This window comes from Bombus impatiens, unplaced genomic scaffold, assembly GCF_000188095.3.
Source record: "Bombus impatiens unplaced genomic scaffold, BIMP_2.2 scf_0899, whole genome shotgun sequence".
In the NCBI taxonomy this organism is placed as follows: Eukaryota; Metazoa; Arthropoda; class Insecta; order Hymenoptera; family Apidae; genus Bombus; species Bombus impatiens.
This window is the reverse complement of record NT_177318.1, coordinates 342,505-369,901: the sequence shown is the minus strand read 5'-3', so window position 1 is coordinate 369,901 and position 27,397 is coordinate 342,505. Positions and strand designations below refer to the sequence as shown.

The window sequence follows — 27,397 nt, the reverse complement described above, 5'->3', positions numbered from 1 at the left end:
CAATGACATTGAAATATAAAAAGAAGATTTATTCGGCAAAAATTAAAGATACTAAAGATAATAAAGAAAAATAAAGATTGTTTGTGAAATAAAAGATTAACGAGCTTCGATATCGTTTGATAAATTATTGGCCATTAAGTAACATATTTTGATGAATGGTAATCTTTTTGTTGAGAAATATGTTTTATATTAAAAATTTAAAAAAAAAAAAAAAAAAAATACGTGTGACGGTGCTCTCAGTCACGGAAACCTAAACGTAATCAAGGATGATGAATTGATTCTCAGTAAACAAGAATCTGTGGGAATAATAATTTCGACCTTTCAATGACATTGAAATATAAAAAGAAGATTTATTCGGCAAAAATTAAAGATACTAAAGATAATAAAGAAAAATAAAGATTGTTTGTGAAATAAAAGATTAACGAGCTTCGATATCGTTTGATAAATTATTGGCCATTAAGTAACATATTTTGATGAATGGTAATCTTTTTGTTGAGAAATATGTTTTATATTTTGTTACACTGTTGAATAATATGCGCATTCAAAGCAACGCGCTATCGTTTCTGCAATATATTTATGCTTCGATGGTTATTCGAGAAATTTTAAATATAATCTTGGCATATTTCTTTTTAAAATATAATTAACATAACTTAAATCAATATAATCCCTCTATTTGACACGGAAATTAATATCTTCGAGTCTTCTTGTATCTTAGAAACTTTGAAATATTTCTAATATCGGTTTTTATATTTTGTAATATATGCATCAACGAATCTCTGACGAAAACTGGGTCAATTTTGTCTTACTTTAAATAAATTTATATTTCGAAACATTGCAGGCGACATAAAAACCCACATATAACGAAGAAACCCTTTTTCAATCCAGTTATATTTCCTTTAATTTATCACACAGTGGCCGATTTTCACTTTACGATTAGTTGCATTAGAATCATACACAACAACAGAAATACGTTGTTAGATCGGCATTTCAGTCACGTAAACTGATCTTACTTTCTATCAACTGCCTTAAACGAACCGGAAACTACGCTATATCCACGTTATTTGAGTATCCAACAGTGCACAGAGACGTTTGTAAAATGTCGAGAAAATCATAAGAAAAGAAAAGAATTTCTTTTCTCTTCGCATCACATTGTCCGAGATGTAATTCGAGAGAGAGATAGAGAGAGAGAGAGAGAGAGAGAAAGGGTGAGAGACAATTCACATTTACTAATTAATCAATCACGCGTTGAAAGTTAAATATCTCAGGATGAGCATTAGCGCCTATTCTCTTTTCCTGCTAACAAGTGAAAGTTCGCGTTGGAGGAGGCCACGCACTCGACTCTCTGCTCAACAATCGATGTTAATTTTGGTATTATGGTTCCTTGGTAACCTAATTTATACATATACATACGTTCATATAAATAGAACCTGAGACGGTAATATTTTCGTGAAATTTGACATCGGCAATTTAATAATTAATTGTTATAATTTACGATATTCATCGATACAATATCACAAGTGGAAAATAGATATCGTTGAAATAGTAATTTGAAGGATATCTGCTTAGAATCATTTGAAATTCCAAACTTCAGATCTTTTACCCTCTATGTAAAAGAAACAAGCTTTTTCGCCTTAGAACTTTGAATTTAAGGCAAAAGTATGTAAGTATATGTTTATATGTATTAATTGTGTTTAGAATAACAGAGAATGTCTATAGCATCATAGTTAGTATAGTAAAACAATTATTAAAGTACTTGGAATACTTAGAATACAATATTATATTTAATACGGTACTTATAATAAAATAATTACAGTCTCTAATTGTAAAGAAATAACACCTTTTCATTTTGAATTTCTATTTTTACATTTTAATTCAATGATATATACATATTTCTCTTATATATCATATTTTATTACCAATCAGAATATAGTGTACTGTATGAGCCAATGCAGTATCTTGAAGAACTGCCACTCTTAAATCTCGCGATGATGATACCTCCTATGACGAATCTTCTTCAGCCTTCCTTCGAGTCTGCTGGCCAATTAACTGAATAGTACAACAGAGAATATTTTCGCTTCCCTAATGAAAACCTCACGTCTATCAAGTATCATGAATCAGCAATAGCCTGCAGGGCATGGAACTATTAAAGCTGTTTTATAATATAATCCTTAATAATGTACAGTTATTATAGACTTGGAGATATAAATCCTTTAGAATCATTTATATTATTCGTATTCCTCTTGAAGGAATCTTCAAGGAAGTCATTTTGTAGTTTTAATCGCCTTGGCATTAGTCACCGTTTCGCGATTTACGACGAAGAATCGAAGTCTCCAGAACGAAGAAGTTCTCGTACAGGTCATATTTGTTGCTATGTTTTCTTAATTTCCAAAGTTTAATAACAAATGAAATTTATACGTTGCTTTATTTACGAATATGTTTCATCGTTTCTTTTTCATTGGTTCGTGTTCGGGAATGTCGCTGGCAAGAGAGTTTTAAGTAATTCGAACGCAACATTGTGCTTCTTTTTTCGCTGCGTTCGAGGGGAATGCATTACGAAACGTTCCGGTATATGCGAGTCGTTCGATTGGAACTAATTTTTGCGTAACGGAGGAAAGAAAATTATTCAGTGTTTACGTAGTCTTTTGCCGGAGAAAATCGCCGAAGAGATTCCACTACTTTCTACTATTTCCTTGACTTTATTCGTTTTCTTTCTTTTTTCACTTTTTGTTCCTGCGACCTGCTATCGCTCTGTTTTTCTTTTTTTATTCTCAGCAGTGCAGAAAATTCAATTCCAACGTAGTTTGATGCGCGCATGAAATTTCTTTTTTGTTAGTTCCAGCTTCATGCAAATATTTCGTCGTTTTACATTTCCTTGTTTAGTCAAAACCAGTCGGACAAACAAGAAATTAATTAAAAATAGTTAATGTAAATTCAAAGTTGAAGCACAACTATAAGCTTATCTTCTGGTCTGTAACAATGTAATTTTATCAAGTTACACGTTTTTCTTGAATAAATTCTGTTTCCAGAAAATTGTATAATACCAACTATTAGACTGAGAATATTTATGCACGTTCGTATTTCTTTCGAGCATAATCAGAGAAATGGAATACAAATAAAGATTTGTATCATCCTTTACATACTACGACTATTTCATTCAAATACTATACAAGGTGTCTCGTTTTAACCAACTCACGTAAATATCTCTGAAACTGTACGTTATTCGAAAGATCGTTTCAAATAAAACCTACTTTGTTTCGAGAGATACATCTTGTGATGTTCACAAATCTTATCGAGATTTCAAATTGACTTTTGTCTTTTCTTAAATTGAAATCTATTTCTACGTATATTCTTTATACTCCGTTGGATGCGTTTTGTAATTCTCTACAAAAAGTATTAACGTATCTGGTTCGAAAAGTGATTAATTTAAAAGATATTTTAACTTTAATCTTGTGGAACCTATCGCATGAAAAACAAGGGAAGATAACGCAGTATTTTTATGTTTATGTATTCCTTGACTTTTATACGCTCAATTTGACGAAATTAGTATTATTATCTTAATACCCGCCTGTAGGGAATTAAAATCTGCATTGAACGGTGTATAAAAAAATGTACAGTTCTATTTAAAGAAACAGAGGTCACCTTGAGATCTCTAAAGCGCCTTCATCTAGATAAATGACCGACGGTCGTCGTAAGGCCACGTTGAAACGGAACAAGTTCTACTTGTATCGCGTTTTCGATACATGCATAGTTTACAGGATATTTGCGTGGATTAATTAAAATGAGACAGCCTATATATTTATCCTATGTTACGTTATGTATACTTTGCACATATCAATTCTTTTTAAATGTATAGACATTCGTAATCGAAACATACTAATCACATATAAAAATAGTAATGTGTGTATTCTAAAACGATTAACAGCAGATGCATAGCATCGACACGCAATATTTTTCTTATAAGCTCCCCTAGTAGCTATCGTAATTGCTTGTTCACAATCATTTCATATAATTATCTTTCTATTATTTTCATAACTGTTTTCTTAATTAGCCTTTTTCCGAATTTCTTTTGTAAATATCAACCTGTCGTACGTTACTTATGCCTAGCAAGATAGATCGCCGAGTATTTCACAGAGAACAATTCGGTTTAAAGTACATCGATATGAAAGCATCCTGAGAGGATGCTGTGGCGTATTTTTGCGACTCTCGATGGAAAGGTACGTAGCACAACGGAAAGTGGGTTGCCCGTTGCACGCACCGGCAGCAAGGTGAACGTTCTCTAAAAAGATTTTCTCTCTGCAAACTAACTGTATTGTTACCTGTCCGTGTCTGAGGCGTTGTGTTCACACGCTGCATCACCTTGATGATAGAAACTGTTCCTTATCAATTATCAAGAATAATTTTCACTCGTCCAACATTATGCTCTATCTGTCTACGCATATACACACGTATGCTCGCGTTGCTGTGTGTTGTACAGCGACGATGATGTTAGCATAGATTAGAAAATTCCCTCGCTCTCACGGGAATCTTCTAAATTTCACTTTTCCTCGACGTAGCTAGATTTTAAATCACTCGGCTCGCCGTTTATTATAAGCAGAATGTAGGATAATATTTATAGCGTAAGATAAAGTATAATTCAGAAATATTTGCAAAGAACATTTTCGAATATTAATCAATATTTATTGATCGTTCATCTGCTAAATTTTTTGAAGAAGAAAGTATGAAAAGGAATGAAAAATATAAATATTCTTTCGATTTTAATGTTTCTTTACGATTATATATGTACATTAATTATTTGTTTTTTACGTAAGATACGAATATATTGTAGCACCTTTGCTACGAGAGAAACAGGATGATGTAAGGTTCTGTGAAAAAGTTTCTATATATCATTTGAGAAATTTGAATCAAACTCTCGTAACTGCTGCATTATTATTTTAAATCTTCCCCCTCCCCCCACTATTAGAACATATGATAATTTTAAACAACATTTAAAAATTATTAAGAAATACTACGTATTTAATCGTTCCACTTGTGCAATAAATTTAATTACAGTCGAATGAAACGATTCCTTCTTTTTAACACACCGATCATCTGAAGTTAATTACATACACGGAACAGGCAGATCAAAATAAAATATATTTAATTCGTATTCAAAAGTTTAAACCTATATATATATATTTCGAAATAACTATTTGCCCATTTAAAAAATAAACATTTAAATTTCATTTAAAATATTTTAATTTATTCGATAAATCACTTATATCCACAGAAACTGCTACCTCAAATCAAAGAGTATATACATCCCTAACATAAGACCATCATTAGCTTCGCGTTCTCGATACCAAAGGTAATTATCAATCATTAAATTTCACTCTTCCAACTTAAAGTGCAACAAATCGTGATTCCGGGAAAAGTAATTTATCCTACCATATTTGGTAGTTAACAACAGTCAACATACTCCTGCGCTACACCGTATGATTCTCTATACTCTATCGGGATAACTATTATTCATACTGGAAGATTTTCGTGATTAAAAAGCCGTTGTTATCGTATTAGCATGAAAAATACCTTGTTTTGCACATGACCGCGCTAAAAGTGTTAAAATAAAAACGTAGCTGATTCGACTTGTTAGCGATATTATGCGGTTGATGCAAAAGTGTGCCGTCGATTTCCATCTCTCAAGCGATGAAGGCACGCGAGTGCAAATCTACATCATTGAGAACGCGTAGTATCCTATAATGTAAGACTGACAGTGTGCAGGTCGCTTAACTACGATGATTACCCGCCATAATAGCTCGCTAATTGATAGGCAGCTCGCAAAAGGGGCTTGCAGGATTTCTAAAGAAAGCCTGTAGGATCGCGTGGTCGCGAGCTTCTCTCTCCTTCGCGCACTCTGTTAGTCGCGATACCGATTTCTTTGTCCTACTCCTTTCTACTCTTCTTCTTTTGTATATTGCATGCGACGCCAAGTCCATCGATTTCCTTTTCCTCGTGAAATCCTTCCAACAGTTCCAAGTCGGCCCACTTCTTCGACCGACTCGAAAGTAAAATTTAAATATGTTGCACGAAACGTGTTGACGAAGCGTTTGTGAAACAGCGTGCAATGCAAAGCGGTTAAGGAACTCGGATTTTCTTTTTTATTTCACAGAATATTTAAGGTATTAAACATTTTTATTTTCTTCTCGGTGAATTCTTTCGGACTTTATGAAAAAGTCAAATAGAAAATATAATTTAGAACGAGTATCCAACTGGGTAGGTTAATTTAATTTAAACAGAAACCGGAGCATGCAGCGACTTCGAATAAAGTAAGATTATTTATTAACGGAACTATTATATCTGGGAAGAAAATATTTTAGACGAATTTGTATTTTATAGCTACGGAGAAACTAAAATTCATTAACTAAATTATGTCGAATCTAAGCGAAAGAACTGTGATTTTTGGATATTAATATACATGATATGTAATAATAAAATTAAAATTCGATGATTGAATATCGTTTTACGTTCGTATACGTAAAAATCGTGTTGCGGAATTAGAAATCAGTGTCGTATTATTGATCGACGTTGCAAAACCGATGGTTATCGCATAACCATCACGTACAATATATTGTCCGTTCTTAGGCAGTGATTTTATACGAAACAGGAACTTCACGGTTGATTTCTATAAGTATTCTACTGTTGTTTTCTAAACATGAGTCACGAATACCATTTGATAAAATAAGAAGAAAAATTTTATGAGCGAGTAAACGACGATGCTAAAACACTCCAACCACCTGTGTGCTCGAAGGGTTAAGAAATTTCACTTATTTCTTCTCGTTCTAGCTTGACGATTATACAGGTTGTCGCTCGTGCACCGCAAAATCGTTTCTACATCCTGAGCAATTTCCCAAGTGGAAAGTGGTCGGTCTGTTACGGTACCGTCTGCATCTACTCGCAATCGCAATCAATTTCATTCTTTCAATTTACAAAACGTAACAGTTTGTAAATTTCGGTTTCTACTGGAAATTCTAATTTTATTGAAATTGTTAATTAATTAGCAATTGAAACATCATGGAACAGTGTTCACTTTAAGGTAAACATCGTGATACATAGTTTCATAGCGATGTTGGAATCAATGTTTTCTTTTTTATTATGATACAATCGAAATTACGGATCGCTCTTTCCTCTTTCTTGCATTTAATTCGAATTTTATTCTCTGCGAAGATAACGCTTTTAATAATTTTGTTCCTACTGTTGAAATTAATTATCAATTAAAAGCGTTGTGCTATGCATTTTAAAACAGACCTCGTTATTGTTTCATATCAATGTTGGAATCAGTGTTTCCTTTGTACGATGCAACGATGGTGTTTTAGTTTGGAATGAATGTAACGTTAATAATCGTTGAATAAATAGTGTTACGCGCTATATACATATTCTATGAATGTGCAATAAATAGAGCGTATATTGTTGCAGCTGCGTTCAGCTGTTTTAGGATTCCTTAAGCAAAAAATAAACGATATTTACATATTGTGTAATTATTATTTCTCACGTCCCTCTGAAATGATAACGTGTGAAAAATACAATATTTTCTACATAATTAAAATATTGTTCTTCGTTGCAAATAGAAGAATACTTTTCGCTTTACATTGAAACAAAATGAAAAGACAGGAAATAAAAAACGTATCAAATTTTTAATAAAATATATTGTTTTTATAATTGAAATATTACGCTAAGTTATTCATTTATTCGGAGAAACATATTAAACTTTAATCGAATGGTGGAAATTATCAGTAAAAAAAGGAAATATATTTTTTATCTATATGATATTTTATCCATATACATTACATAATTAACGCGGTCATTAAAAAATGAACAGATATAATATAATCGCGTTTTTATAAAATTCAAATTATTTTTGGCTCGATTATATCTATATATGCATGTACCTAATAAAAACCAGCTATCGCTTCTACATATAGCTCCAATACTAAACGAGTAATACTAAACGCGAGATATCGACCTGAATGCAACAAAGTATCAATTCAGCTTCTCATACTTGGTATTCGAAGGCAAAAACATCGTATTTCGTTTTGGAATGGTAGAACTTTCTCGTATACTTGAATGTATGATCAAACGTAGCGATACGTATAGCTGTGGACTGTGAATGGGTAGTGGGAAGATCGAAGTTTATTTCTGCGAGTCTAGAATTGCGAAAACCAGAAGCTAGTCGGTAGCTGAGCCATTCCGGCTACCTTTCATTACGTTCACCGATATTCTAGAAAGTTGTCACTTGGACGAGTAAAGCGAGAGGGCCCCGCTTTTGCCAACCAACAAACAGAAACTGTGGAACCGTCCAAGCTCGTCAGAACCTGATGCAACTTAACGTTTCTTGCACGATAATGGTTTCCTGCTGGCCGATCACAAATTAGGCTCTCGAAAGTACTCAGCAGCAACTTCCTTCCTATCACCGTTAACCAAATACGTATTTCACGTCGTTTCCTGGTCTATAACTCAACGATAATCTAATTTTCTAGCGGTCATCGCTTGAACACTGACTTGATTACGACTAACTTAACACGAAACGATTTTTGAGTATTTTAGGTTTGATTTCAGTAACTTAACCGTTTCTATTCTCTTCTTTTGCATCTTTTCATTCGGGAATTTGCCAGTCATTATGTTATAAAAAGTATATGGAGGTAGTTTAACTATGTCACGTGTTTTGAACCATTTTCAATCCAATCGTGCTTTTCATCTTGTCAGAAAGTTTCTCGTACCATGGTTTCGAAGAAAGTACGAGAGAATCATTGTTCTTATATCGATGGTGATTGTTCGTTTCAATTTTATGTTTCTCAACTCTGCTACATAGTCCGAGATATCTTCAACTCAATCGGAATTTTCTTTCGTTGAAGAAGTTTCTTAACTTTAAAATAAACACGCAAGAATCGTCATTATATAATATAGGTGATTTCTTGTTGTTGTTGAAATAGGTGATTTTTATGCTAAAATTTTCCATAAGTCTGCTACATTCTATAAGATATATTCTATATATAAACTCGAAAGTTTCAAACATTTCCTCGAAATGTTCAAAACGTTGAAATGATTATATTGTATCTATATTTATATCGTATTATATTTATTGAAACGAAATCAGAACTGGATCGTAAAGATCCGAAGATCGTAACAGGACGAATCGTTGCTGCAATACGTCGCATTGTTAACGGGATACTTTATTAGAGTCCACGAAACCTCGGTCAGTTTCATTTGCAGCCAACGCTAATTAGAGCGTGTCGCGATAGTTTATTGCTTCTATACGACCATCGTTATTACTATCAGCGATTAAATATAATTAAAATCCGGACAATAATCACATAGACAGCAGGTGAAATAATTGGGTCGTGTCGTTTCGTGTAAGCTTCTCTTCCTGATAAGAGAAATTGAAAGAGTATCTGCGAGTTGGAGACCGCGAAACGAAGACAAATCGTTCCTGAAGGCTTCGAAAGTTGAATAAATATCGCCATAGTAATCATTCGTTGATGCAACACGTTTTCTTCCTGGTCGCGACATCGGGTCGCGAGTGAAAGTGAACTCTCTTCGTGTTATCGCGGTACAACCTCGATCAGAACGATGGAAATCAAACGAGGATGAGACGCTCGATTAGCTGGCACGATCCTTCAACGCAAACAATTTTTCTAAGCGGAAGAAACACTTTGCGCTCGACACGATGACCCTTACGGTTCTTTTTATCTTATCTAAGCTGACCAGACTGGTACTTGGTACGTCATTTGAAACGGGATTCTGATGTTTCGCGAAGAGCACGATATTCGTGACTCGATCGGGTTATTTTCATAGAGAACGTTAATACTCTGTGAACCAGATCTACGTTGTTCTCAGACTGGAAGACTTTAACGATGGTTTCAATTTTAGTACGCGATTTGTCACGAGGAGAAACGAGGAAGTGCACGCTATACGGCTCTCGAAAGTATTATTTGTACACTTATCAAAACATTTTTGTAAATTTTATTAATGAAGCAGTGAGATATTACTGTGACGATTATATTGGAAAACTTTGAAACCATTTTAAAGATATATATAGGTATAAAAGTCACAAGACGTTTGGTGTAAACATATACATAATACAAAATTACGATGTAACATGAATAATCTTTAAGATATAAAACATTACAGATGATGAAAACTTTTTAAATACTTCTGTAATCTTTGCGAAATATGTATATACTTGCACTATTTTTATACTTTACCAGTATTGTTAATAAAATTTCAAATTGTTATATCTTTTATTTTTACATGGGATTAACCATCGGTTCTACGTTATGTTTTCGTATTAATATTTATTATTAACGATTTTATAGACTTTTGGAAAAATTATGGAACGAGAGATGTTAAGGAATATTTTCTCGTTGTGCAGGATACCAGTGATATGAAGGAGGTTCAGCAGTCTCTCGCTGAGCAAACACCATCGAAGAAGGAGGTAGAGCCAGACACCAAGGACGTCAAAGTCCACAAGGAGGATGAGAATAATTCAAAGTCAGACAACGAAAGCGGTGACCATGACGACGATGACGATGACTATGATGATGACGAGTTTCCTCCCGTGCACATCAAGCTGCCTCTTCAATTCGATTTTGACGAAATTGCGGGCGTAGGTTCACTAATTTTACTACAATGTCTAAAAATTGAAAAATTGAAAGATTATCGAAAGCATAAATGGATCGATGCACGAAATTAATAATTTTCTATATTTGTCTCTTTGTTTTGTTCTTTAGACTTTGATCCAGGAGGCACGCAGCAGAGTTTCTTGCGTGGTTGAGAGACGAAGAGCTGATCAAGTGATGGACGGTGCTAACAACAATAATGTCGATAACAGTACTGATTCTCGCTACCAAAGACTGAGTGGAGAACGTGTCGCCATTTTGTGCGAATCTGGCAATCCTCATCAAGAGTATGTATGATTTGAAGTGTTATGCCTCCTCCATGAAAGACGTTTTAGTATAATTTATTAGATTAAATTATAGATAGAACATTATCAAATTTATCAACTGTATGGAAATTAAATAGAAATACAAAGTAATTTCATTTTATTTGGTGACGCTACTGGTGAAGCTTCTTAGTTTACAGAAAGAGCAAGGAAGATCAATTAAAATTAAAAATAAAAGACTTTTAATGCAGTCCTGATATAAAAATACTAACAATTTTTAAAGATTTAAAATAATTGAAAGTTTGAAATTTAATTGAATTTTTACACACGAATGTTATATTTAATTTTCAAAATGTGCTTAATTTTCAGGCAACAAGATCAAGAGATGCTTACGCCAATCATCATCCCATTGGGAACCGTCCAAGTACCACTTCAATCTCAGGAACCGAATCCAGGTTATCATCAGTATCAAGTACACACTCAATATCAAGTTCCTGACATGCAGCAGTTACCACTTAGCGATCCACGCGGACTTAATCACATCCCACCTGGTATTGTTCCCCCTGAATTGCGAAATATCCCTCAAGTAACCATGGAAATGAGGCCTCCACGTATGGGACCACAGACGCCCATGATGGGACCGCAAAATCCTGCAATGGGACCACAAGTTAGTATATCTTATATTAATATGCAATAACAGAAAAATTAATACTGCTCCCTTTTTATTAAAATAGTTTTCGTCTTAAAATTAAATAGAAATCGAGAATAGATCCATTTTCCAAATTAGAGATTTTGTCATATTATTATTTAGAACTAAGTTTGCAATATTTACCTAAAATTCAACGTTTGTTAAACTAAATCAGATAATTGTTTTTATTCTAAATAATTACATACTATATCCTCTCATAATTAATCAAACGACGTATCTCTTACACTTTGTTTCATTTTCGCTATAGAAAGGTAAATAAGGCTTCTTTACCACCGTTAACACATGTATCAATCTTTATTGGTGTAATGAATACTATTGAATACACCACTATTATACTCGTGCTATTCTGAATATATAAAAAAGTCATTTACCACTATGATAATTAAAATTTAATAACTTCATTCAGGTTGAAGTGCGCCGAATTCCCATCGAATTGCGTCATTTCTCGGCGAATCCTATGAGAGGTATGCGACCACCAATGCCCCAAGAACCGCAACAAGTACCCGTGATGTATCAACAAGTTGAGCAAACGGGAACGTATGGTCAAGAACAGGGACCAGCCATGATGCCTCCGCCAGCACCACAGCCAGAAGCTCAGGTTCACGAACAAAGGATTATTCCTCACGTATTGATCCCGCAGACCGAACAACATCCATCTCAGATGCCACCGCAAGTGCAACCTCAAGTACAACCCCAGATGCAACCTCAGCCTCAAGCTCAGCCTCAACCACAACCACAACCGCAGCCTCAGATTACTGAAAGACAACGTTCACCTTTCCAAGGAATTCCATTCGAAATTCGAAGGATCATTCAACAAGTACCTCTAGAGATTAAGAATATCATTCAACATATCACTGGTGAAGCGAGACCTATACCCGTACAAATACCTGAAGGTGCTCGCCGCGAGGTAATTCATTTATTTGAGATATTTATATTACATTAACTGAAAATATAATTGGCATTAAAAATGAATTGATCTTGGAAATGAAAATTAATAGAAAAATATGATTTTTTAACGATCAATCTTGATTCATTTTAATTTCAATAAATAATTTTAATGTTCATAATTTTAATTAAATAATAATTTAACATCTGTATAATTGCATATGCGAGATTGTCCTATTATTTCTACTATTATTAAACGATAATATCGAATGTAATTTTTTATTTATTGAAATAATTTTATTTACATTTTTCAGAACGTTCAAGAATTCAAACCGTTCTCGGAAGGAGCTCAGCCCATTCCTCTGGGACTTCCACTTCCGTTAGAGGTTCGAAATCTATTGGAGCATGGAAATATCGAGGGTCGCCAGCGACCGGATGGTTCCAACGAGCAACAGGAAGCTAAACCTTTCCCTGGACCGGAAGATGATAGCGAGGAAGAAAGGAACTTCCCTGTACCAGCGGAAATTCGTAACATAATTCATCAGGTAAAAAACAAACTAATTAATTTCAGACATAATTTCAAATTTTAATTTTATTTTAATTTTAAATATCAATTTTAACGTTTCAAAGAAAAATTTTATTTGAAATTATATTAAAACTTATCATGTGAGGACAATTATTCTGTATAAATATTCTTTTACATATAATCATTCGATTAATCTTACAGTAATTTTATTAATGTTACACAAATATCCTACATTTTTGTAGAGTGTCATATTTCGGATTTCAACTAACTCGTACATTATAAAATATCATCGTCTTTATTTACTTGTTTATAATAACAAATGTTATGTAAGAATAAATGAGAACCGCTGGATCAGCAATTTTTCACTAATTTCATATCTGGTAGCGTGGCCGAGCGGTCTAAGGCGCTGGTTTAAGGCACCAGTCTCTTCGGAGGCGTGGGTTCGAATCCCACCGCTGCCATATTTTTGCTACCATAGTTATTTTTACTTCATCTCTTTTTTCCAAGTATTACGATTATTTAAATTTTCCATTTTATCGTATGCAATTAGTACATCAATAATATGTTAATTTTTAGGTTGTAGAAGGTAATGCATTCCCAGTTTCAAGATTTACTCTGCCATTGAGACCTGTAGAATCCTTGGAAATACCTGTTGAGGCTCGTGCTGAAGTTTCTGATAATCAAAGCTCCGAACAAGAATCAGAGCAAAGACAGCAGGAACAACAACAAACGACTCACATGATGATGCAACAACAACAGCAACAGCAACAGCAAGTGCAACAGCAACAACAAGAACAAGAAGAGGAAAGCCGCCCACACTGTGAGTAGATAACTTAATTTTTACAGATTTTTTATTCTTAACTTCTGCTATATTTAAGAGTATTCGTAATTTATGGACTTTTATTTAATCTCCATTAGTATTTATCAAAAAACTTAATCCCGTTTTTATATCATATGTAGATGCCATAAAATTTTAAATATAGAAACTATAAAATTTTCTAATATTTTCACTGTTCTAATTTGTTCACAGACGTGCAGCCACGTTCGGTGCGTTCAATCCCAGAGGCATTCACACACCGCCGTGAGAAGCGTGTACGTCGTTGCGCTTGTGATTGCGCCTGTTAATTTCAGTTGCAGCGAATCGGATCGAATGTCCCATCTTACCCGGTCAAAGAGAGTGTCCCAAAAAAGAAGAAAAGCATCTCGAAACATGTTTGACGAGTTCTCGTAAACCGAAAGAACATTTTTAAGGCGATCCCTAACACACGAACGTTACCCTCCTCGGATTTCACATTTTTGTAGATCTTACGAAAGTAAACTGGACCTGGTACATTACTTTTGTAGAAGACAATATATGGGACGAATGTCGCAGAGATTAAAAACGCTGTTAAGTTTGTAGTATTATACCGCTATAAAGCAGCAAAGTCACGAGCGTATTTTTATTTAGGCTGTTCATAGTACGATCGAAGAAAATAAAATGATAAAAAAGAAAGAGAAGTTCGTGGCTCAGAAGATACCGTAGAGAGTAGACATCTATATCAACAGAGGTACACCTACAGTTAAAGAGAGAGGAAGATCTATTGATTTGGAATGATATTCTTTTTTTAACTAACACGTTTTCAATGAAGAAAATCATTACAGTTTCTTCTTCTAGTGATATGACAATCGCGTACAGGGAGAGAATTGAAGATATGAGGAAATCTGTGATCGTTTCTTTTATTCGCGTCGAAAAGAGATAAGAAAACTACACAGAAACAAAACAGAAGAAGAAACTAATAATTTTTTTTTAAATAATCGGAGATAAGTTTGTAACCTTTTACGGCGATCGCTGTATATTATGTAGATGTGGCTTAAGAGAAGCGTTATTCATTAACCAGCGTCGTAATCAACATTGACATTTTCGTTTGGTTACTTTTAATCGGTTGTGTGCTTAGAAGAAGCGAAAATAAAGTGTGAAGATCCTTCCGTAAAATCCAATTTCCGATTTCGGCGTGTATGTTATTACTTTTTTTCTGTACTTACAGCGTCGTTTCTTCCAAAACATCATTACATCATTTTTGCATCTATCCTAAATTGTTTTTAAGGTATGGATATTTTATTAATCTGTATTTTCTGTATTACATACACACACATATATATTTCTTTTTTTCATGACAATTAATAAAGCGAAAAGATTATTGGTTTAGACTCGATACCCTGCGAACGTCTCATTTTATTATTTTTCTTTTTTCAAGATAGCTTATTAATCATCAACAAGTACATGGTTTTAAGACATCTTAAAAGAAGTATACGCAAAAAAGAGATATTTTTGATAAGAAGCTTTTAACGTAGATTGGTAGGATGTAGCGTTTCATTGTAATATTGCGCCTGAATTAATAATATTAATAGATAGTTTAATACTTTTATATTGTATTAGATATAAACAATCAACTTTCACAAAGTACACGTTATTCCTTGTGCAGGATTTTTATATGATAGTTTATCCTAAAATTCTTTTAACAAAGATATTATGTAGAAGACAAAGTCTTAAAGATACAATTCGACGAATTAAAAACTTGGACCATGCTTAAATTTACGTCCTTAATAAATCATTAAAGTAACAATATTATTATTATTATCATTTCTTTGAATATAATTGACTAGCTTTCCTAATTAACTAGATTTCTTACAATGAACCTACTTAATAAAATACGATTAAATATATTAACGTAAGTTTCGAAAAACAAATTTTTATTGAAGCGTCAATTTTATACCTACGTTACTGAATATGACATCATTCAATGGCGTAGGTTCGCAAAACCGAACTGAGCATGCGTATAACATGTCAGCTCGCGACGTACGAGCGGTTGTTTAGCGTGTGATCTTACACACAACACTGTTGCGTTATGGTTCGAGTTTGTTATGATAGTAACTAATTATTTTTGAATAAAAGTTTGTATATCGTTCCACGTATTTCGAAAAAAGGATTACGTCGGGCGTTATTGAAGGTGAGCACGTTCAGGAGTATACATTGTGTCGATAATCGTCATGACGTAGCACATTTTTAGATTTCACAATTCTATTTAGAAACAAACTGTGTGATAGATTAATGAGTTTTAACAATAACAGAACAAAGGGCGAAGAGTTCTGATATCGTCAATCTAATCGGAGTCATCCGCTCAAAATGATGAATTTTGAAGGAGAAAAAGGATCTACAAGATCCTCGTCATCACGAAATATTTGTTGCTGTCTCACAACAGCTAGATATAACAGTTCAAAGTAAATTTCCTAATTCGTGTTTAAATGATTCTTACATGATCATGATTTCTCACTCAACATTCAATGCCATGGTAGGACTTTTGTAGATGCACATTAACCATATTCACTTTTTAGTGTATATAGATATTACGTAGACGATCCAACCTGAGTGTACTATCAACTGATGTAGACAGATGATATGGACAAATTACAGAATCAGAATAGTCACCAACTGATCCACTGTAGATACAATAATAGTAATAATAATAATAATAGTAATAATAATAATAACAACAGGTTAACGGAATATTTTAATTTGGATAATCGCATAGATGATCCACTCCGTAAGCAAAGACAAAAAGAAAATAAGTTGTATATAGCTAGTAAATAATAAAAAACATATATTTATGTAAATTTATAGGTGAGCCGGAAGTAACAATGAATTTGAATGAGGGTTCAGCTCAATTATCATTTCATCCATGGGAAGAACCAGAAGAGGATTTATTTGACTATGAAATTGATACTTTGTATCAAGATATGAATACAGAATCTGAGGTAAATTAATAAATATCATACAAATATTTTTTTCAATTAGTTACGTGCTTTGAATTGCTTTCCTGCATATATATTTATATTATATGTATAATATGTTAGTGCTATATTAACTTCAACCACGTTCATTTATAGGAGCAAGTGGTACCATCCAGTCAACTAAGTAATAGTTATAAATATCCTGATGAACTTACCATTTCTGATGATGAGGTAGATGAAGGCATATTTGAAGATGAACCAGTATCTAATTTAGTATTGCCAGATGACAATAACAGATACAACTCACAACCTCCGTGAATATCTACTTGACTGTAGTTGACATGTTTGTAGAGTAGCACTTTGTGCTAATTTGCTACCAATATCTAATGTTATTCAGTTTTCCATCCATCAGCAAAAATCACAGAATGTGTAAAAAGTGTTGTGGTAGTAACATTAGAACATTGATTGCTGTTTTATATTAAAATAAAACATTCCAAGTGGCTTTTTAATTCGTAGACATTGTGATGTAAGTTTCTACTTTATTTACATATAATGATGATTTATGATTTACAACATTTGTTTCATATTGATATAAATTTTAGTTAACATTTTATTATACAAATGGAATTATATGATAGAGAGAAAGATATATAATACAATTCTTCAGTTAAGTAAAGTATTATTTAAGTGTACTTTGAGGACGATTATCGTCACTTGATTATCGTCATTGTTTAAAAGAAAAAGTTGATGAAAGATGGAATTACTTTTAGTATAGATTACATAAATAAATCCATTTTTATAAAGTGATGTGACATCACTAGACTCGTCAATATTCAGTAATAAAATATTTGGTTAAATTAATACCAATAACATTCTACTGTTGCACCATACAAATGTTTCTATTAATATTATATATGAGATATGAATTTATTTAAACATATTCTAAAATACACTTAGAAAAAATAATAGCGAAATGATTTTAACTGGAAATTATATATATTGGAAATATCTTATTTTTACTATGGTGAACATATTTTGAATATAATATTTAAATGTATACTATCATTAAAAACGTAATTATTGTATACACTCTTAAATGATATACTCTAATTAATTACATATGTAATAAAAGATAAAATAATAAAATATGAGAAACCATCCATCATAAGTTGATCAAGGGTGTATGTTTTCTCCTTTATATCATATTTATTAGTATTTCAGAAATTAGTATAAACAATTGATCACTGGCCTAAACAGTCAAATTGAATATTATTTTCTCATAGAATAGAAATACTATTTCTTTACAAAAGATATTTTTTCTTAATACGAAATTTTTATACAAGATCATTGATTGATATAATTTCAATGTTTTTAATTTTCGATATCCTTGTTATTTTATTTTCTATTTATTAAGTTCAATCACATCATCACTAGGAACACAGTCATATTGAGTGGGTTAATTCAATTCAGTATTCTTGCTATTCAGGACATAAAGTCACTGGAATATTTATGCTTTACTAGTTACATATGTTAAGTTGTTACTCAACTTCTAGATGGAAGAATCATCTCTATGAATAAAACAATATTCTTCTATTTATATTCGAAGAATTAGGTAATATGAATATTAATTTGTTAAATTGAAATGTTAAAGAATATTAATATTTTACGATTCTCTTAAATTCTTAAATTAGTAATTTAATATTGTTTACTAGCTATTCTCTGTTCAATTTTCTTACAACAACACGAGAAAGATATAAGGAAAAGGGTCAGGTACGTTCACTCACTCATAAAAGCAAATAACTTCATAATCGTGATTTCTATAAATTATAGTAATTTATTGAATTACGGTAATCGTGTATGAAACCAACGCACGATTTAATAACTGGGTCAATAAAAGAAAATGTAAATACATAATATAATTCATCATTAAATAATTGCAAGCTATCGGAGATAATCTTATATTATGTATGTAACCTATAAATTATGTATTAACAATCTTGCTGTCGAACTTGAATAAATAGTTCATAGATAGTATTCGGTGTTGCGTTTCATCAAAAGCAGCTTTTTCTGTCACCCAACACGCGATCCAGCCTACACAATGTCCCACGCTAGAATTACTTTCGAACTCGTGTTAGAAGGTGAAATCGAATCATATCGAATCGAATTTCGAAGAGCTTCCGCAGAATCGACAACCGTAACGAAATCGTTAGTTTTTCCCTCTGTGAGTTTGCGTGCATGGCAATAATTTACGGAAATGCGAGAATCATGATCGTAAATTTTATATCAAAGAAATGCAGCAACATGTAGTATTCTCACGCGAATTTCGATCCAAAAAAGGACTAAAAAGAAAGTTATATACATATTAAGGATGTTATTGTTCTAATCAAATAGTTGAATTATTATGAAATATTTATTTATTGTATGAATATAAAAGGAACAAAGTTCTGTAAGTGTCGTTATAATAACTCAAGCGAAGCTAACATTAAAAAGCTAAAATTGAAATTTCCAACATAATTTACACAATTTACCATTCTGCCTTATCAATCCATTTTTAGAGAAAGTTAAAGTTTATATAATATATTAATGTTTATTATTAATGTTATTATGTTATTATAATTTTTAATTTGTGATATTATAACCTTAACCTATAATATACATTTTACACATAATGTAAATACTTGTAATTTTTCTAATTATAGGTTGATTCTGCAGTCTATGTACATATAGTATAGAGGCTATCATAAAATTTCTGTCAATGGTGTGACAACATAAGAAGAAATTAATTCATTCGTGAACTTATTTGAGGGTAACTATTCTAATATTTTAACATACATATACATATTTAAATCGCTTGTACGCATAATATACGAATATGCATGTAAGATTTACGGCATATGTATTATTAATCTTTACGCTTTGTTGCGATACAGTTATAGCGATGTATGATTGATCGTACCTAAGCTCTCATTGTTTTCGATTAATTATCATAAAATTCAAATTTTTCGTTCGCCGTAATCCTACACCTTGGTACATGATCAAAGAATGCGGAAGTGATTGCAAAATTTCATGTTAATACCATGCTAAAACATGAGGAGCTGTCTCTGCATCTTTCTGTGTTTTATGCAAGTTTCGCTGTTTAATTGTTATCAAATTTTTAGCGATCGTGGAGAATCTTTCTCAAGTAACTTTTTCAATCAGAACAATATTTATTATTAGAAACGCTTTTTGTAAGTATATTTTAATTAGCTATTAATAGTTAAATTTATTTAAATAGAACATCGTTCGATTAAATATTAATATTAAGTAATAACAAGAATGATGTTATCAGAGAAATAATCTTGACCGAAATAAGCTAGCCATTTAAATCGTAAGTCACTCAATCGGGCACAAGAATCATGGATTTTAAGAACTTTCGAAAATCTTCGAATTCTTGAGGACTTATGAATAAAATATCCGATTACTGAATAATTTCGTGTAATTTATAAATATTGATGTGCATTACGTTCAAATCTTGAAATCAACATATTTTGAAAGTCATCGTGTGATTGATTTATTGATTGAACTGTTCAAAGGCCAAATTTGTTATCTCCGCCTTTTGAAATTTTTAAAATCTTAGTTCTAAAACACTTGTCCGTAGGTTTGATTGGGGTTAGGTTGCGGTTAGATTTCATCAATTTTCTCTACTTTTTCTTTTCTACAGTTAATCGATGTGGCAAATCTGTAACTCAGTCATGATGTTTAAAGGGATGAAAGTTTAAAAAAGATGTAACGACATTCACAAATGAAACCTATCTGAGGTTTCATAATGGTATCATTGGAAATAAATGTAGGAAGTCTAGTTTATCAGGTCGGTGTTCATCGTGCATTTCGATCTCGGAAATCGTACAACACGATGTCGGGTGTAATTTAAACCAGAGTCCAGTTTTGCTGGTACAGAAATACCGGGCGACAGTTTTGCAAGCAGTTTCGCGTTACAAGTAAGGACGACAACTTTTCATTTGTGATTTTAGAAGAATATTATACTGCACACTCTGGATCATACTAATTACTATCATTCTATATTACTATTACATTACACTTGAAACAAGTAAGGTGGTTGCACCTTTTATAGTCTATTTTTGGTATCCTACTGATGATTCCGAATTTTAATTACCTTCAGTTATGTAGTAATAATGAAATGAATGAAGAGTCAACGTAAAACGGTGCATTATCACTATCACTTCAAATTTAGGCATTTAATGCCAATTTTAAATTTATGTTCAATGATAAAGCGTAAAAAGAAAAATTTTCCTTTGATCAAAAGATTATATGTCTTTCGAATGTTTGCTCTAAATTTTAATTAAATTTTGATTTAATTTTGAATTTGGATAGTGTAATAATTTATCAAGGATGCATTAAGTGAAAATTACAAAAATCACACTTCACAGGTGAATTTAGTGTTAACTATTATTATTAAACTGTTATATGTTTATGGAAATTTGTATTTTTATGAATATAATTGAAGAAAGTGTAATTTAGATAGAGAATCGTTTTACTTCCTAAATATTCTAACATTATGTCCATTTATGTAAACACCTTCCAATTATCCGTAAACGTATAAAAATTTGCAATCTTCGTATGTATCTCTGACCATGCTTAATTATCTTATACTCTATTATTACCACACTAACTTCGTTCTGGACTTGTTCTAGACTTGTTTCAGTCGACCTATTCCTAATCGCATTTCCCATCTTATGCAAATTTCACATTGTGCCTCCCCACAGCGACACCGAACGTTTTTCATTCACGAAACAGCGGAAGAACTTTTACCTCGCCCACGCGAGAAGATGAAATCATGTGAGCGTTGTTTATTCACCGAAGAATCATCTATTCAACGTTTGTAACATCGAGCATACGCATAGTGGGGTAAAAAATATGAGCAAAAGATAGCTAAATGTTCGGAATTGGACGTTTTCAAAAGACCAATCTAAACCGAAACTGGTTCTATTTGACCTGGATGATTTTTTAAGAATTTAATTTTTTAAACTAGCCTCGTAAAATGCTTTGTGGAACGTTTTCTAATCGTAAGCTAGTATAATACCTACGCTATACTTACAGATGCGAAAGGTAATCAATGGAATACCTAAATTTTTTACTAAAGTTTTTTTTTTATATATTTTGCAACATTGTAACTTTATGCTTGTGACATCAAGGTGTTAATTTATTGCGAATGAATTACAAAATTTAGTTTAGAGAGACGGTATTTAATAGTTTATTTATTACTATTGATACCTGATCTATTCAAGAAATTATTATTATTGCTAGCTACGCAAAGAATCATATCAATCAATTCATATTCTTATGAATACAATTAAAGCAACAGAGCATAAATGGAAACTTTTTCACACACTAAGTATTATGACGAGTACTTTATTTTAAATATTTCTGCATATTACCTACATTCTACATGTTTTTGTTTAAAGTTCCTTATCAGTGCATAACAATTTTATATACATTAAGAAAGTTTATATACATTATAATTCAATAATGAATTAATAATTTCAATTTGATTTTACAGAAATATAAAAGTTATACATATTAAAGCTTATATACCAAGCATTTCAAGGCTTAATATCAAAATACTGTCAAGTTATGTGAAAACCTTGAAGATTATGTCAGCTTTCTCGATTCATCGATCACTATAGCTGAGATCACCGACATAGAACCACTTTCTGGCTGTAAATCAAAATCCGATTCTCCATCCTCGATATGTCTTCGTGAAATATTTATCATTTTTTTCTGTTCATTTCACGTGATCGCATTAAATGGACTGGAGCGTTACGCGCACTAAAAAGGCGTTTTATGAACATCACATGCTCACCTTCGGAAGAAGAGGAAGGCCAATGAACTCGGCTTTTGGACCTTTCTCCTCTGAAGTTATACATTTTCTCCGCTTAACGTTCGTTCGAGATTCGATGGCATCCTTTTCTTTTTTCTTTTTTTTTTCTTTCCCGCTCTGGTCGAGTTCGGTAACCTACTTAATTCCGACGTTATACTTCCGCCCAATTTCTTGCAACGTTATCTACACATGCGAGGTATGCTGGTTATAAAATTGATTTACATGTAAACGCATTAACATATTATCAATCGGCTGTTTTATCTAAAAATTACCCAGTAGCGATATGTCACCAGTTTTTTCTTATTTATGGTAGAATATAAAGATATTCACCAGTAATCAATTTATTTAGGTAGCAATTAAATTTGAGTTATTAGCTTATTAACTGATTTTATCTAAAAAAGTATCACGCGTTACCTATCTTCATAGCAGAATAGAAAAATTCTCAAGTTTAAATGAATTGAAATTAATTTTATTTATACGTAATTAATTTGGTTTACTTGATTTATTAGATTATTTACACGTAATTAACTTTATCCACGCGTTACAGATTAGTTTCATAGAACATAAAAGATGCAAAGGGATTTTAAATACATTTTAATTAATTTTCCTTTACGTAATTAAATTTATTGTTACAGAATTCAGTTACAAAAATTTTGTATATATTTTATTCATGTGCGTATATTAACTTTATCTTTGCATCTCGTAGGTTCTATACCATTCACTTGTATTTTATGTCCTTTCGTTGGAGTTATGTCATCGAGCGCTCAAAGACTACATTTGCATATTAAAACAGTTTGTATTTCAGAAACTCTTACGGCGCTTAATAGTTGCTATTAAAGCGTTAAAAACATATGACATCCTATACAAAGTATATATTGTATGCAAAAGTGAAGTTACATCGATGTTTTAGAGTGTTAAACACCTTAGGTAATAAACAGAATGATCGTGACGATCGGCATTCGATGGATCTCAGCTGGAGACTAGAAAGTTCATCAAAGCCTAGTTTCTTTCTCTTCTTTTTACTTCTATCTGTTCATACATTGGATGTTTTGTCTGTTTTTTATCGTTATTACTGCATGAAATTCATCATTCGCAATGCCAGCTATAAATTTTACTGTCCACCGATTTTTTTGGAGATGCGAGTGATTCATTGATCAAGTACTGACAATATAATTTTTCTTCTCGACATAGCAATGTTTGAAAGGAATGACAACTTTTCATGTAGCACAAAGATCGATTTCTACGTTATTAATTTCTTTTTTCTTTTCTACTTTTATTACTGTACGAAAATACATGGAAAACACGCGTGAATTTTTTAGCACAAATTAAACATTTTTTTACTTGTAAAACGTTTAAAAACTTTCCACAGAGAGGCTCAATGATATTTCCAAAATCTCGTCGAAGCTCTTCGATCAATTAATTGAATAAACCTAAATTTTTTTCTAAATTACGTAACTACTTAACCACACCAACCACTTAACCAACATTATACAATTATATCCTTCCACGGTATAGACATTAAATCAGTCGTTTTCGACACCTGTTGAATCACACAGAAACCCATTGGGGAAGCAATCGGAAATGACCAAAATTATATTACTCAATGACATGAGAATATTCGAAACCATCCATCAAATCCAATGACGTTGATGTAGCAATTTTAACGTGTAGACGATATCTTTCGATTGCGTAACTCTCGTTAAGACGTGAAGATTATGGAGGAAGAACATTATATATATATATATATATATATATATATATAGACTACATATATGTAGACTATATATATATATATATATATATATATATAGACTACATATATGTAGACTATATATATATATATATATATATATATATAGACTACATATATGTAGACTATATATATATATATATATATATATATATAGACTACATATATGTAGACTATATATATATATATATATATATATATATAGACTACATATATGTAGACTATATATATATATATATATATATATATATAGACTACATATATGTAGACTATATATATATATATATATATATATATATAGACTACATATATGTAGACTATATATATATATATATATATATATATATAGACTACATATATGTAGACTATATATATATATATATATATATATATATAGACTACATTGTTTTTTAATCTCGTAGAAATACAATTCTAAAATAGTAAAACAATCTTATTCGTAGATTTAAAATAAACAAAAAGATGTTTAAGCAGGAGAGACATTTTACATCTGACTTTCGTCTCTCGTCTTTGTACTTTTTCTGTCTTACCCAATATCATAAAAATATCGATCGAAACGTTAAGAGTATTCTCGATTTAGTAAGAAATCTCGTCAACTTATCAATCGTTCGTAAATCCCGTGATTTTTGGAATTTGTCATACTATTCCCCATGTTAGACGAAGCTATCGATACCCAAAGTTACGTTACAATGCAACATTTCGCTTACAATTTCCTTTCAGTCAACTTGCATTACTGAACTCTATTCGATGCACATTGTACTTGCGAAAAGGAGTTGCAAGAATTTCCTCGATGCATTCTTCCCTACTATTCCTTCCTCCATTCAGATCCTACTGTAATAAACAATTCTTTTCAAATTATAAAAATTCTCCTCGTGTCTGCGACGTGTGCAATAGGTTTCTCCGATGTATCTATTATTCCAATACTTTAAGATGCTGTAACTTGATTTTTAGAACTTGGCTTCGAAACTCGTTTTGTAACTTAACTTACTCTATTCGATTCGTAATAAGATTCTGTTCAGACGTAAGCTGCGCACATTACCTCGTTGCTTGTTTCTTAACAGATGCTAAGTACTCTATTTTAAAGGACGTTAAAATCGAAAGAGTCTGTGAAAATGGACTTGTAATGAATTTATCTCTATATTTCCTACGATTTTTACGTTTGTTCGACGAACTATACCGCCGACTATTCACAACATTCTCGTCGATTTCTGTACACACACGTAACGTTATAATGTACCTGTTCACAGAGATGTCAGACGGTAGTCCTGGCAGACGCACGTTCGATAACCCTACAAGGTACCGTTGGCTAAACCGGAAGTGGAGAACACGGGTATACGGTGCGACGAAATTGCTCGGGACCTTCGCCACGGAACGAGAACCAGCTGGTATGTGAGAATGCGTTCCTTCTTTGTCGGTGTTCAAAAAATCACGATGAGAGCGACACCCTCGCAAACGACCTCGATGGTTTCACGAAAGTCGTTTCTTTCCTCGCCTTCTTTTTTTTCTTGCTTCTCTTTCTTCGCGAGTAACTATCGAAATGACGGATGAAAGATCAAGGATTTCCAGGCTGTCGTGACTCAGACTTATTACGCGTCGTATTGTCTGAGTCTATTGTCTTCCGCGTAGAAGTTTATGGTAAGTCTTTGAAGCGAAGTTTCTATGGTATTGTTGCTGATTCATCAGGAATCGTAATAATAATTAGAATGATACCGCGGTACTTCCTGCGACAGTTTCTGCCGCGATTGAACCGGTGTTTTACAAGTCACAAATTACAATAATATAATATTATGATAATAGAAGAAGCGAATTTCTTGCAAATGGATTTTATAAATCAAATGTTAGTTGATTACCCTATTACGTTTGGGTGTTCTGTTCAGATGACTTCTATGCTCCAACGCTGTAATTATTGTATCAATTATAGAATGGTTTTAGAATCATTTTACTGCGTTTACATTCTACATGATGTAATCTCATTTCTAGATTGATACGAACATCTTTTATTAACTTTTAATGGAAAGGGATTTTCCACTTTGAGACACGCGAACGAATCTTCTGAAAAGTACACGTGTGAAAAGGATACACAATTAGCATTAACCTTTACCAACATAAGTTACCTCTAGAGTTCCCAATCTTCAATTTGAATTTGAATATATTATACATAGTTGATTAGAATTACGGTAATATGAATATGTAATTATATTTTTATCTCGGTAAAAGTAGACATTCTCATAGCAGACGCTTTAACCGGTTTCGCTACCTTCGTTAGATTGTTAGATTTTCAGCAAGTCAAAAAAGAAAAAAGAAATCGACAGATCTGGTACATTTGTTTGGTTTCCAGCAAGAATCATATTTCCACAACTCCTGTAGGCTAACACTAATCACGACCGTATTGATCGCATGGAAACAGCAAACAAAGGTCTTATACCTCGTCTTAGTTAAAGTCGAATTAATACCAAAGTAAAGCCAAAGTACTTCCAGAATTCCTGTCGATCGATCAAGTACACACACGTTGCGGATATCTCGTCAGAAGATGAATATGAAACGCAAGAATCGCGCTAAGTGTTCGAAACGTACGTTGCGCGGTGTGACTTAAAAACTGTTTCTTCCCAAAACCTGTTAAATACGCGTTAGATCGTTGTTCGAGGTTTCCATTCGATTCCAAAGAATTACATAAATTTGCAACGTGCTGTCCCTATTCCCAGAGGATCATTTAGCGGTAGGATGAAAACGATCTTGAAGCGTGTCGATTTTCCTCAAAATCCGGTCGCACCTGAGCTTTCCAAGGTTCTCGTAAAAGTCAAGGCCAGCCGGTCGTAAACCACAGGCATCATTTTATACCGCGTGCATTATACGTCTATCCGCGTACTTATATAGCGCATAGCCGTTCAGGAGAAAGCGAACTGCACCGAGCAACCAGTTTATGAAAATTACCGCGACCATATTGGATGGTC

The 27,397-nt window shown here is 32.5% G+C and overlaps 3 protein-coding genes and 1 non-coding gene across 7 annotated transcripts in view; all 4 read left to right on the top strand.

The window, feature by feature from the left end:
* LOC100740554 (putative uncharacterized protein DDB_G0271606) overlaps positions 1-15,323 on the top strand; it is a 34,304-nt gene extending 18,981 nt beyond the window's left edge. Inside the window, exons 3-9 of the mRNA XM_003492916.4 lie at positions 10,403-10,636; positions 10,761-10,936; positions 11,282-11,579; positions 12,028-12,528; positions 12,821-13,051; positions 13,609-13,852; positions 14,063-15,323. Coding sequence (XP_003492964.1) covers positions 10,403-10,636; positions 10,761-10,936; positions 11,282-11,579; positions 12,028-12,528; positions 12,821-13,051; positions 13,609-13,852; positions 14,063-14,157 — 1,779 coding nt within the window. The 3' untranslated portion in view covers positions 14,158-15,323. The remainder of the gene's footprint in view (positions 1-10,402; positions 10,637-10,760; positions 10,937-11,281; positions 11,580-12,027; positions 12,529-12,820; positions 13,052-13,608; positions 13,853-14,062) is intronic.
* On the top strand, positions 13,412-13,493 carry TRNAL-AAG. The gene has a single exon. It is a non-coding gene; the product is annotated as a tRNA-Leu (tRNA).
* Positions 15,324-15,831: 508 nt separating the features above from the next.
* Positions 15,832-17,315, top strand: LOC100740433 (putative uncharacterized protein DDB_G0287457). Of its 4 annotated transcripts, XM_012390873.3 has the most exons (5): positions 15,833-16,019; positions 16,099-16,290; positions 16,405-16,613; positions 16,691-16,824; positions 16,957-17,315. In XM_012390873.3, the coding sequence occupies exons 3-5, from the start codon at positions 16,469-16,471 to the stop codon at positions 17,116-17,118; spliced, it is 441 nt and encodes a 146-aa protein (XP_012246296.1). In that variant the 5' UTR covers positions 15,833-16,019; positions 16,099-16,290; positions 16,405-16,468; the 3' UTR covers positions 17,119-17,315. The 4 variants fall into 4 exon arrangements, with proteins under 4 accessions (XP_024226467.1, XP_012246296.1, XP_003492963.1 ...); XM_003492915.4 differs by lacking the exon at positions 16,099-16,290; XM_024370700.2 differs by having other exon boundaries at positions 15,833-16,290.
* An 8,253-nt stretch (positions 17,316-25,568) lies between these two features.
* The window catches only part of LOC100740069 (heparan sulfate 2-O-sulfotransferase pipe), a 113,443-nt gene continuing 111,614 nt past the window's right edge, over positions 25,569-27,397 (top strand). Inside the window, exon 1 of the mRNA XM_033323316.1 lies at positions 25,569-25,831. The gene's annotated coding sequence lies outside the window, so the exon portion shown is untranslated. The remainder of the gene's footprint in view (positions 25,832-27,397) is intronic.

Excerpts from the sequence above, each read along its gene's own strand:
- LOC100740433 (XM_024370699.2), top strand. The coding sequence starts at position 16,469 with ATGGACAAATTACAGAATCAGAATAGTCACCAACTGATCCACTGTAGA. Across the intron at positions 16,614-16,690 it reads TCGCATAGATGATCCACTCC|GTGAGCCGGAAGTAACAATG; the intron begins GTAAGCAAAGAC and ends GTAAATTTATAG. Across the intron at positions 16,825-16,956 it reads ATATGAATACAGAATCTGAG|GAGCAAGTGGTACCATCCAG; the intron begins GTAAATTAATAA and ends GTTCATTTATAG.